A 12439-nucleotide genomic window follows, 5' to 3' on the forward strand; every position below is an offset into this window, starting at 1 on the left:
CAACCTGGCCTTGCCTCTTATTACTCAAACTATATTCAAGATGTCTTCTTCCCACCCCGGCTGGACCGCCTATGAATACTACCCCTCAATGGGCGCTGCAGTAGTATTCGTAATCTGCTTTGCAATTGTCACTTTAATGCACACATATCATTTGTTCCGCACGAGAACATGGTTCTTCATCCCGCTCGTGATCGGTGGATACTGTAAGTATCAACTTAGACCCGTACCCAAGCAAACTCCAGACTTCTCCAGTACTAATACACTCACAGTTGAGCTAGTTGGATATATCGGCCGTGCCATGTCATCGAAACAATCACCCGATTGGACCATCGGACCTTATGTTATGCAGAGCACGTTGCTGCTTGTTGCCCCGGCGCTGTTCGCAGCCAGTATCTACATGGAACTGGGTCGGATTATTATGATGGTCAAGGGGGAGCAGTTTTCATTGATTCGGGTTGGTTGGACGACCAAGATATTCGTCGCGGGTGATGTGTTGAGTTTCTTGATGCAGGCTTCTGGTATGCTTCCTCCCCTCTCTATCGATTCTTCACAGTCGGTTTAAATCGATTGACTCTTTCGAAACCCAATGCTAATACTCCAACAGGTGCTGGAATCATGGTCACCGGCACAAGCTCCGCCGACCCGTCATCCTCAACAAGCACCGGCCAGAACGTTGTCATCGGCGGCCTCATCGTGCAAATCGTCTTCTTCGGCTTCTTCCTGATTAGTGCGTTCATCTTCCAGCAGCGCATGGGATCTCACTCCGGAGCTCGTGCGGTGGCAGACGAGTACCCATGGCGCAAGCATATGTGGGCGTTGTACTCGTCTAGTATCCTCATTCTCATTCGGTCCATCGTTCGTGTTGTCGAGTACGTCCAGGGCCCACATGGTTACCTCATGGAGCACGAGGTTTTCATTTATGTCTTTGATGGATTGTTGATGTTTGCCATGATGGTCATTTTCGTGATCATTCACCCTAGTGAGGTGAACTATCTTCTTGGGAGGGGAAGAGTCGTAACGGCTATGGGTGGCTTGAAGGTCATGGAGGGCTCGAGCGCGGTCTAGCGAGTTATGACGGGGATTTGTTGCGATAATTGTGGAAATATAGCGGTGGAGATTCGAATTGTTTTCTTTTTATTTGGTAGAATTTCTTCTGTGGTTTCGGCGCTTTGGACTTGGGTATATGAATGAATATGAACATGTTAAAAAGATTTCAATGGTCAACCTGTTCCAGAAAGTTAACGCCGAGAATCTCTTTCATGGCCCACTCGATCAGCGGCCTCCACTGGTCGTCCAGAATTGCCCACACGGCCTTGGAGACCCTGACACACCACTCGCCAAAGCACCAGCCATCCTTCGAATAGTGCAAAAGCACGCCATACTGCGCCAACAGAACCAATGCGAAGGGGTCTCTTTCAAGCAGCAACTCCATAAACCGAGGATGCAAGCGGATCGCCCATCTCCCCACAATCGTAGTCGACCTCATCCCGCTGTAGCACCAACTGAGCATTTCCTCCAGATTGGAAATGGACCCTTCGTAAACCTGCAGTGCATGGTTCGGATCCCGCGCCCCGCACGCTTCGTTCGCCTCACGCAGTTGTTGGAGCATAGCACTCGCATCGTCAGGGATCGGGCCCTGAACCTCCTCAACCTGCAAAATCGGACCGAAAGGAGTGTTCACTAGAAAATTCCAGTCTCGTGGCGCACGAATAACCTGTTGCACTCCACGCGTCAAAACCAGAACCTGGTACAAATCGTCGACGCAGGACCACGGATCCTGCGCGTCCGGCGTATGCGGGAATGCAAACGTGTAGATAACCACAATGCCCGCAAAAGCAAACATCGCCTTGGCATTACTCTCATTCACGTCACCCAGCAGCTCCCGGAACAGCGCCAGCGCTTGATTCTGGTGCGCGACGGCGCGATTGAGATATGACGCTCGGTGGGTCGGCTCCGGCCCTGTTCGAGCGAGATGCAGCGAGGACAGGGCCAAGATGCCGTGCATTAAAAATGGGTGCGAGAGCGCCTCTTCGGGCACAAGGTTGCGCCAGATTGGATCAGTGCGCTCGTTGCGTGACAGTGTCTGGAACGTCGTGTTGCACCACTGCATCATCAGCTCCAGGTCGTTGAGGTTCAGTGCAGGCCCGGCTGAGGTTGCGGCATCTTGGCTGCCCAGCTGGCTAAGGATTCCGAGGGAGTCTGCTGTCCCCGTTCCTGCGGTTGAACTTGAGGGTGAACGAAGTCCCGATGCTGGTTCGCCTGCCTGTCCGCTGTCGGACCCTTCATTTGCCCACAGTAGAGAGGTTGACGACCCGTACTCGCATTCAGAATGGCGGTTGGCACAGTTGGTGCAGAATGGCCGGGCTTCGTCGCACTATGATGGGATGAGTGTGCTACTCTTTTTTAATTTTTTCTTCTTCGTTTTCCTTGTTTCGTACCTTCACTCGTCTTCTTTTACATTCTTTGCAGCCGTGGCGAGATTTCCGATGTGGTCGTCGGAGCGCCATAGTCATGTTATTGGATTGCCATAGTTCGGAAGAAGAAGAAAACCGGAGGCTCTAGATTTTTTTAGGGCTGTCTTTCCCTCAAGGGCAGGCAACAGGATTCGAGAGAACCGTCCCGTGGACCCCGGGAACCTCCCGAGGTCGACAGTATAGGATTATGTAACAGAACCCTGTCGATCAAACATCGAAAAAGGCTTGTCCAATCTGGAACAGTGTCTTACTTGCACTGCCTCGTTTAGTTTTTTGGACATTTGGAGCGAGCCTTTCGTTTAACCGTTGATCTAGGTACACCAGGTTTACTTGGGACAAAGTACCGTGTATCGTAAAACAAATTTAAGAAATTTAAGAGAACGTGGCACTTGCGCCAAGGGCATAGCTAAAATAACACTAAATAAACCGTACGTCTCACCCTTCATGTTTCTCGTGGCCTCATCATTGTGCGGTATACAGAAGCGCCATCGGTGAAACCCAAGTCTTGGCCTAACAAACTCCTCCCCCTCCCCCTGCTCCCCCACCCCGACCTGCAGAAGCACGCTTCTCAATCAAGGCAATTGCCGAGATTAGTACCATAAGGGAGAAACGCGGCCCAGACTTGAGTATATATCCAAGTAACCGGTTGTTTTTGAGAAGGTGCCGCCGGAGGAAAAGACCGCCACGACAGTCTGGCTGGTCTCCTCGACTAGTTTACTGTTTTCAGAACCACTGCCAAGCGAGTGGGTTCGTTTCCAGGTGAAAGTCTGCTTGGTGCCATCGTCCAGTTGCATGCGGAACCAATATGTGCGCTTCGTAAAGCCTTTATTGTGTAGGTATTCCCAATCCATTCTGTTGGACCGTTCTGGGTCTGCTAGACCGATCTCGCAGTCTGAGGAGAAGTGCCGGAACTTACACACTCCCGCAATGGGCCCGTTAGAGTCGGGGCTGCGGTGGAAAGTAAGATCCGGCTTTCCTGGTGTGAAGGAGGAGGTGGCCACATGGAAGAGGTGTGTTTTGTTTGTTGTGCTGACATCGTAGTTGTGGCGCCAGAAGCTGTGGGTGATGACATACTGGGCGGCTGGATTCATAATGGATGTGGTGAATTGATAATAGTATAATCCAGTGTAGATTTGGGATTATTTCCCTTGAACTCGGACCAGTGAGTTCATTATATATCTTAGTTCTCAGATCCATTAGAGAGAGGCTCAGCCCTGTTCAAACAAGATAATTGGGAACCATTTGCAAGGCTGAGCTCACTAAGTGTGCCCTTCAAGCCTCCAGGCAATCAGGTGCATTATCATCGGGTTTGGCCCCCAACCGCTGAGCCCTCCAGGGCTGTCAGGCGATGCTGGCAGTGCAGGGCTACGAGCCAATCAAGTTGTGGCCCCTAAATTGCGCCACGTGATGTTATCCCGTATTTGGCCTGATCTTCAAGGCTCCAATAAAGCTAGTCTGAGTAAGCAATTACACGTGACTGATAGTGAAGTAACATCACATGATCTGGTTAATGATGCCTGATTGCCTGATAATTTCCGCCGTCGCGTCGAAGCGGAAAGTGAAGGGCAAGAAAAACAAGCAAATCTGGAGAAGAGGACGCTTCTCCGACAAACAATCAACTGCATCGACCTTCTTCGCTGCTCCGAGAATTACTCTTTATCGATTGAGATTGTCGTTTGTTCCATCTAACAGTTCTTAGAGCTGTTGCGGCCCAAAACTTGCATCCTCTGATGCCATCAAGCCGTCTCTTCTCATTCTAATCAACCCACCCACGATGTCGTTCCAAGTACCCTACGAGTCCAGTCCCCCTGAGACACCGGAGAAAGACCGCTCACGCAGCCTCTGGAGCAATATCTCGACAACTCCTGCTGGCCCGCCACCATCCACTGCTGGCTCATTCATACCGCATTCTACATCCAACATCAACGGTGGCTCGCGCATCAACTCCTTCTCCAGAAACGATAGCGCATTCTCTACAAACCATAATTCCTTTTCAAGAAATGACTTTTCCAACTCTGTCTTTACCAAGTCCGGTAACATCAACACAAATGACAGCATCTTCGGCTCTTCCTTTGGATCGACGGATTATGCCATGCCCAAGCAGACTAAACCCCCTTCCGCTAAGCTCACAGGAAACTCCAGTCTCCGTTTCGGTGTGCCGAATGGAGGCGGATTTGAAGATTCGATGAATTTCGGACAGTCTAATGGGTTTGCCTCGTCTCAACTGAGTGACTTTAACGAAGAGCAAGAAAACCAGATGGAACCGGAGGAAGAAGAAGTCGAAGAGGAGGAGGAAGCTGAAGAAGAATTGGACCTAAGCACCCAGGACCGCTCAAAGAACTTCAACTTCTTAGACTCGACTTTCGGAAACCCCTTCGAATCCCAGCCCTCCATGGGTGCACAGCGCAAACCGATCTATTCGAATCCAAGCGATGCTAAGCGACCGAAGCTTGACGAAAATTGGGCGCATCAGTCGCCTATCCGCAACACCAACTTGGCCCCCAAAAAGCCGTCCGGGATGCCATCTATTCTTCATAACCTTGCTGCCAGATCCCGCATTGCCCTTGTTAAAGAGCCAAGTGAGATGATTCTCAAAACGGAGGATGCCCTGGGAAGACTCTCAGACGAGCTCAAAGCCGCGGAATTCAAACATGTCGATTTCGATGCTGTACTGGCCAATGTATCAAAGCAATTGGCGGACAGTTGGCAGGCTTGCGCCGATGAAAGTGGGATTGACCGACCCTACGGCGTCCATTCTGGTATTGGGCCCGGGGAGCAGGCTCCCGATCTCGCGAAAGCTACCTTCTTGGCTTCGTTGCTACTCCAAATCCACCACCCTTCTCGCGAAGCACCTTCGACTGCCAACATCAACCCCATGCGCACCGGCGCTGCCGGTATGGTGAAAGCCATGACGAGACTCCCCGTTCCTAAACCTCTGCCACAGGTTTTGCTTGACTGGCTTAGTGAAAACCACGCATCGCAGACCAAGGATCTCCAAGCATTGAAATATGTGGAACCGAACCCGACCGCATCCTCCAACTTCTGGGATATTATCATTGCTTCCGTGCTGCGTGGTCGCCTGGCCGATGCCGCGGATGTTCTTCGTTCCGGAGACTTCAACTACGCCCGGTCAGCATTGGAGGATGGACTCCCACAGCCTGGCTACCGCGGCGCACAGCTGCAAAATATCCAACGATGCGTCAACAAGGCTCTTCAGATCTTTGAATCATGCCCCGGAACCCAATCTGAAGACTGGGAGGTCACCGGTCTTGATTGGTCTCAGTACCGGAAACGGGTCCTTTCAGCTGTCACTGATCTGGAGGAATTCGCCGAGGGAGAGGAGCGAGATGAATCGATTGTGCCGGTTCCAGAGAATCGCTTCCAGGCCATCAACTTTGGTTTGCCCACTTTTAACCCAAGTAACGCCAACAAGAACCCAATCTCATTCGCTCAATCGGCTCGTATGGCAGAGAGCCGTGTTCCATGGTCAATTTATCAGAGCTTGAGATCTATCTACCGAATTATTCTGGGCGACCCGTCTGCCATCAAGAGCAAGTCTCAAGACTGGGTGGAGGCGACCATTGCTTTGACTGCATGGTGGGATGGTGAGGATGACACCGGTTCCACTATGGACTTTGGTGCTACCTCATCCAGCGACAACTTCCAAAATTTCTTGCGCTCGCGCGGCCCAAACAAACGCGCTCGTGCTGTTGATCGCAACATGCGTGGCGCCTACCTCGACCGTCTCGAACTAGCTCTCAGCCATACTACCAGCGATGGGACCGACAACGCTGATTTCCGACCCAATACGCTCAGCAGCATGGAAGTCGGTCTTGCATCTGTCTTTGAAGGCAACGTGCAGGGTGTGTTGGAGTTGATACAGTCATGGTCACTTTGCGTAGCTGCCGCTGTGGCAGAAGTTGCCAGCCTAGGAGGCTGGTTTGAGTCCGGAAGCAGCCCAAAGACGCTGCCTGGCCTGTCTGAGAATGATCTTATGGTTCTTTCGTACGGGCAGGATAACAAGTCCCCGGCCCGCCATTTGCACAAGGACGATATTCTCCGCAGTTACGCATTTGGACTGTATGACCGACCCGTTATCAAGAACGAGCACAGTTCCCGTGAAGGATGGGAGCTGGCTATTGAGGTATTGAGCCGCTTTGACGATGCGACCCAGATGAAGAAGGCCGTGTCCGAGATCGTGGATAAGCTTCCTTTGGAAAGCTCTGATCAGTTGGACAAACTAGTGGTTCTCTGCTCGGAACTTGAGCTTGAGGATCAAGGGCGTCGGGTATCTGAGGTGAGTGGTAGAAAGGAACTGCTTTTGACTATCTGATCATATGCTAACTTTACCGACAGCGATTCGGCGACATGTTGACCTCGAAATCCGAAAACTTCGGTCTGGCGCTCGTCTGCTATGCCCGTGCCCAGAGCCGACGCAAGGTCAAGTCAGTTGTCGACCTTTTGATTTCTTACAGCTTGGTTCAGTCACGCGCATACCCTGCGACGGCCGATCTCGATGAGCAACTGCGCTCTTTGATGAAGGAACCCAAAGCATGCCTGTCATCCATCGCACAGGTCGACGAAGAAGCCGCTCGGATTCTCCAGTTCTATCTCAGTGGTTACGCGACGCTGCGTCGGTTCTATGAGATTCGCGACGAGGAATTCGAACTACAAGAGGGCCAGCGACCACGCTACAAGCCGTTGGCTCGACGACGTGCCGCGGCGCAGGCTCTCGCGGCTGTTATTGGGAGTGCGGCGGATAATATTTACGGAGGTCTCTATGACCCGGACCGTGATTCCGCTGTGCAGGTGGATGGACTACTGGCTCTGCTGGGTGAAGCCTGTGCGTTTGTGAACCGTGAGTATCCCAATCTAACCACGTCAACACTTTTCTCCGATGCTAACTTTGAACTAGAACCCACTGCAGTCCTGTCTGTGTCCCAACAGTTCACCATCCTGTCTGCAATTGAGGACCTGCAAACCGTCACGCCCCGTGTGTACGCCCAGTGCGAGGAATGTTTCCGCTCTACCCTACTCGAATACCAATCATCAACTCGCGGAGGATCAGATGGCCCGCCGTCCCCCCGCGCGCTATTGAAGAAATCCGTGTCGAACTTTTCCGCCTCCAGCTTCGCCTTCATCGGCAACGACATGCTCGAGTCAGCACGCGCACGCTCCGGTTCAGGATCCGGCCCTACCTCTGTAGGCAGCTCAGGCGTCCTAGTGCCCGCGCCAGGTGACAAAGCCCGCGCCGATCGGGGATGGGATTGGCGGGCCGGGCTTCCCGAGACCGCCAAGGGCGAGGATATCCTCCAAATGCTTCGACTGGGATTAGCTCGCGGGTTGAGTCATGGCGCGATGGGATCAATCTGAAATTACGGAGTTAAAGTACAACATATGAGGGAGGCCTAGTTTTGAAAATGGTGTTTAATCCGGGAAATGAATTTAGCTTAGCCTTGCACACACATATCTGCTTGTTCAGGGCCCTTTGCCTTTATGACAGGCGCTGTACGATATCAGACTTACTACGCTACTTAATCTTTCTAGAGCCAGTATCGAGGTTTTCTGCATATACTGTCGAGTGTATCTGTATCTGTCCACGGGTAGTAGTTATGACTTGTTATCCCTGCCTCCAACCCAAAACGGCAATAATCCCAGTGGGCTCGAGCCCTCAGCCCTACGGCTCTGACGGATATCCCAAGTATCCTGCCAGGGAAAAACATAGCGATTTAGCGTCAAATTAAACAAAAAGGAAAAACCGGTTCTCGCAGGGTCCCTAGGCAACTCTGTTAGTATTAGCGTCAGCAGCTGAATTCGGGCGCCTAATCCGCTCCACATCAACCCGACACAAAATGTCACCGCTTGAATTTGACAGATTCCAACAGAAAAGATAACATTTTCGATGGACATGTAGTCATTGATATGCGGTGAACAACAGATCACAGCCCTATATCCATTGAGCCGCAGTCCCGAGGAAGTGACAGGGCTGTGTCAAGAGGCTCTGACTCAAAAGCGCCCGGATGTCCACCTGGGCACTTGGGAGTCACGATCGACATCGTCCAACCAGTCATATGGCGATCCGTTATTCCCAATTCCGTATTAATCCTATCTGTTGAATATTCTGGCGCTGCACAGCCTGTGGCTCACCGGCCGGACTGGATGGGCTTCATACGTTCACCGTCTTTGCTTCCTCACTTTATTGCAGATCATTTTGCAGTCACTGTTCGTGTCATGGTGAGAATTTGTAGTCAGAGTGCACATTCCAGCTGAGGATGGAACTGGACTGGTCTTTTTACTGTGTATCACCCCCCACTATCCTACATAGCCAGTGCATACAGCATAGAGGGGTAAATGGATACTTTGCTAGGCTCGACCCATGCAGATTCATGGAGATCCACGTAGATACCCAGTACCGATTGACACGGTGGGGTAAGCTGGAATCAAATGGAGTAACTATTCACAGTATTCACACTCTTCACACTAATTTCTCTTCAGGCTTGTTAACTGGGCGCGCCCCGTTTGGTTTCTGCCTGGGGCTACAACCCATAGGGCTGATGGATCGACCGTTCGATTATAATAATTATTATATTCTACTTTTTATATTCTACCCTGGTATTGTATTCCATAAATATGCATGTATCGGTTCGATAATCGCATATATAACCCACACTCCCTCTATAACCCCCTCTGGCAACCCAGTCACTCCCTCTAATTCCATTTCGGGTCATTCTTTCGTGAGACAGCGTTTTCTTTCTATACTCCGTTCTATTTCTATTCTCTACTTCTACTTCTACTTCTTCTCCTTCTACTCATTCAATCGGCTGGATCGCTTTCTCTTCGAATCTCGAATAAGCCAACCCATACTTCAACCACCACCAATCCATTACCCCAACCTAATACCGTACACAAAATGTGCTACAAAGTCGTCGAACGCTACTCCGTCTGCAAATGCCTCTACTTCGAACACTCGATCGACCCATGCTCTGCCTATGGGCAGCGCGGCCATACAGTACAGGAAAAGACCGTCCTGGTTGGGTATGCCTGTGACAGACATTCGGGACGCGGGATATATGCTGTTTCGCCTGGTGCGAGGCAGTGGTCTGATTCTGGGTATGGGAGTCTGGATTTGAGTGGGAGTGAGGATGAATGTGAATGTGAGGGTGAGAATCGGTATATGGCTGTGCCATTATGATTTCGGAGGTGATTTTGCATGTGTTGTTTCGGTTTGTTCTTTTTGTCTTCTTGAATCTGTGTGTGTGTGTGTGTGTGGAATAGGTTCTTCGGAATGTTGTCAACACTGGTGTTGGGAATTCCTGCCGGAGAGTTGGTGGGTTCTTTTTGCACTTTCTCTGCACTTGGCTTTTGGGTCTTTGCAGTGCTGTGGTCGTTGCTCCTAGAGAGTGGACTGCTTTGTCGAATATGGATGGATTCCACACTCCGAATTATATTCAACCCGGTGTTGGGTACCGCAAAGTCCTGGAACAGAGAGTGCAGGGTGAAGGTGCAAACGAGGATATGTGTGAGATGATGTGGTATGTGAGACTATACGGTACGGATGATGGGCGGATGCAGGACCATGAGGTTGAAGATCTAATGCATTGTGGGCGTTTCTTTTGTCATTGAATGTGTCTGTCGCTATATGTCCTGCGTTCCTAATTCGGATGAGACGAGGACTGGTTCCTTGTAACAAGCAATAGTAATCCATTGCATTCTTTCGGTGATCTATGGACAAACCACAAAACCTGTCTGAGCAGTTGAAGGAAAGCAAAGCTATATTAAATGTAACGACGCCCCCGAGCCGCGATGGCTTTATCGAGGGTAAGCCAATGGTTGCCTAGTATAACCTTGGGAACACTTCTCGTTATGTAGGTATGGGGAATAGTCAAATCTCAATTGAACCTATACATCAGTGCATATATTCTAGCACATCAATTAAACAAAGTTGGCTTGCCCTAGCAAGATCATATCGAGTAGATAACAAGGGGTGGAGCTTGATATAGGTGTACTACTGAACGTGTGGATGTTGAACTACACACCTTCACGAGGGAGCACTCTAGCTATGTGCCAATATACGCTACATTGCATAGTCTACTGTCACATAAACTACATGCTAGATCTTTATTCGGAGTATGTATCAGTTCAATTCGTGCTAAGGAGCGAAGTTAACCTCTTCATGAATTCAAGACCGGAGGTCGACAAAGATCTTGGAAATATTCACATTCGCCGGTCGGAATGGATATAAAACCTCCCCCGACTCATCTTTCTCTTCAAACGTCGTCGTGTGAAGCTGACTGATGATAGTCCCCTTGAACGGTGCCGGCGGGTTAGACCACACCTTCTGCACAGCAGGGGAAATACTCTCGATCTGGATACCGCGGAACCCTTCAGCAGCCGAACGTCTCATCATCTCTTCAGCAAGCAGCCTCATAAGCCCACAGCCAGAATAAGAACGGACAGTGTTGGTCGCGTTGCGCATCAGGACTTGTCCACGCGCAGTGGGCTTCCACGACGCAGGATCGCGCTGGTCACGCTCCTCGAGGGCGTGGTAAACCGTTTCAAACAAGGGCAGTTTTGCTATCAGAGGTTTGATCTGAGCCATGTCCAACTCGTCAATGCCATCGTAGGCCATGGCAATTGAGACTAGGGGGAAATCCATCTGTTCTGCGAGGTCGCTTTCGGTGGCATTCTCATCTTCCAGATTCCAGTATAGCTTGCCCCCAGTGGCTGCAGACTCGGGGCGTTTGTATTGGTATTCCTTGTCGAAGACACCAAGGGACTTCCCGGAATCGATCTGGTGTTTCATTAAATAGTGCGAAGCCTGGAATGTCTGGTAGGCGCGCTGGGTTTTGTTCTCGGGATAAACAACCGGCCAGAGTGGGGAGTGGAATAAATTCGTATGAATGCAAATTGCGCGGGCCCATTCTTCATGTTCTGGTCCGAGAACGCGGATCTCGTACTTTGGCGGGAGAGATGTCATTTTGGTTTAGGAAGTTGAGAATACATTAAATGAGGGGCGCGACAAGACTATTAATACTCGAGTGCCCGGCTGCAATTCTTGAAATCCTTAGTGCTTTCTAGTGCTTAGCTGCAGTGTAACCGTTTCCTTTCCGGAGCTGACTAGCTAGGCAGCTATCCGACATGGGGGTATTACGTGTCTGAGATAGAAAAGGGTGACTCACTCCCTCGTATATATTACCTAGACCCTAGAGGCCCCTGTTCTTATCAGGCATCATATGATCCATCATGCCATCAAGATGGCCGAAATTCTAGAGAGCCGACGATATTCACAGTTTACCAACTACTAGCAATGATACTCTGATGAGACGTTGACTAGATAGTTTGTCTGTGACGCACTGAAATAGGAGATTGGAGCGTTTCGAACGAGCTAAGATTTCGTAAACTTCGACTCTTTCATCCGCTAGTACACTTCTCGATGTGAAATAGGAACTAAGGTGACTATAGGATGACTATAATTGCGCCTCGAAGACATTAAATTTTCTGGGGTACTTTGTCCTGTAGGTGCTAAAGAGGAAACTAAGCTTAACTATAAACTTGTCAATTGACTAGGCATGCATTCGGGAGCAAAGCTAGGATGAATAACCAATCTGCTATTACTACTTACGTAAATATGCTGCGGAGGATAACACTCTGGATCTCAACACCTGGTAATATGACTAGTTATGCAGTGCAATCCATCTCGCATAGTCAAAGGACGAACCCTAGGAAGTGGAACTAGTTCAGACTATAAAAAAAAATAAAGGGCAATGAACGGTAAAATAATTTATGATAATAAAAGCCAAGGTAAGAACTAAAGACAGGTCCTGATATACGCTCGCAATTTTCCCGATCCTCCGACTAACCCAGCGCCAACCGCACCCCGCTTTACAGCAGCACAAGCATGGGCCTTGGCCTATAGTCCCGAGCAATCGTTCTTTATAGCTGGATTCCATGTATAAGTGTTGACA

At 50.1% G+C, this 12439-nt stretch overlaps 6 protein-coding genes across 6 annotated transcripts; 3 read left to right on the forward strand and 3 right to left on the reverse strand.

Moving 5' to 3' along the window:
- Nucleotides 1-40: 40 nt before the first annotated feature.
- On the forward strand, nucleotides 41-1065 carry N7489_001447 (RTA1 domain-containing protein; the record flags this gene model as incomplete). The annotated part of the gene is made up of 3 exons (XM_056707202.1): nucleotides 41-203; nucleotides 270-518; nucleotides 605-1065. 3 exons carry the CDS (start codon nucleotides 41-43, stop codon nucleotides 1063-1065), a joined length of 873 nt encoding a protein of 290 aa, XP_056571504.1.
- Nucleotides 1066-1213: 148 nt separating this feature from the next.
- On the reverse strand, nucleotides 1214-2513 carry N7489_001448 (Zn(II)2Cys6 transcription factor domain-containing protein; the record flags this gene model as incomplete). The annotated part of the gene is made up of 2 exons (XM_056707203.1): nucleotides 1214-2374; nucleotides 2439-2513. 2 exons carry the CDS (start codon nucleotides 2511-2513, stop codon nucleotides 1214-1216), a joined length of 1236 nt encoding a protein of 411 aa, XP_056571505.1.
- A 551-nt stretch (nucleotides 2514-3064) lies between these two features.
- Nucleotides 3065-3565, reverse strand: N7489_001449 (uncharacterized protein; the record flags this gene model as incomplete). The annotated part of the gene is made up of 1 exon (XM_056707204.1): nucleotides 3065-3565. One exon carries the CDS (start codon nucleotides 3563-3565, stop codon nucleotides 3065-3067), a length of 501 nt encoding a protein of 166 aa, XP_056571506.1.
- Nucleotides 3566-4248: 683 nt separating this feature from the next.
- On the forward strand, nucleotides 4249-7847 carry N7489_001450 (putative nuclear pore complex subunit Nup85; the record flags this gene model as incomplete). Its single annotated transcript, XM_056707205.1, has 3 exons — nucleotides 4249-6771; nucleotides 6831-7332; nucleotides 7390-7847. 3 exons carry the CDS (start codon nucleotides 4249-4251, stop codon nucleotides 7845-7847), a joined length of 3483 nt encoding a protein of 1160 aa, XP_056571507.1.
- A 1537-nt stretch (nucleotides 7848-9384) lies between these two features.
- On the forward strand, nucleotides 9385-9666 carry N7489_001451 (uncharacterized protein; the record flags this gene model as incomplete). The annotated part of the gene is made up of 1 exon (XM_056707206.1): nucleotides 9385-9666. The coding sequence occupies one exon, from the start codon at nucleotides 9385-9387 to the stop codon at nucleotides 9664-9666; it is 282 nt and encodes a 93-aa protein (XP_056571508.1).
- Nucleotides 9667-10653: 987 nt separating this feature from the next.
- Nucleotides 10654-11451, reverse strand: N7489_001452 (uncharacterized protein; the record flags this gene model as incomplete). Its single annotated transcript, XM_056707207.1, has 1 exon — nucleotides 10654-11451. One exon carries the CDS (start codon nucleotides 11449-11451, stop codon nucleotides 10654-10656), a length of 798 nt encoding a protein of 265 aa, XP_056571509.1.
- Between the last annotated feature and the right edge of the window lie 988 nt (nucleotides 11452-12439).

This window comes from Penicillium chrysogenum (assembly GCF_028827035.1).
Source record: "Penicillium chrysogenum strain IBT 35668 chromosome Unknown utg000001l_segment0_segment0, whole genome shotgun sequence".
Lineage (NCBI taxonomy): Eukaryota > Fungi > Ascomycota > Eurotiomycetes > Eurotiales > Aspergillaceae > Penicillium > Penicillium chrysogenum.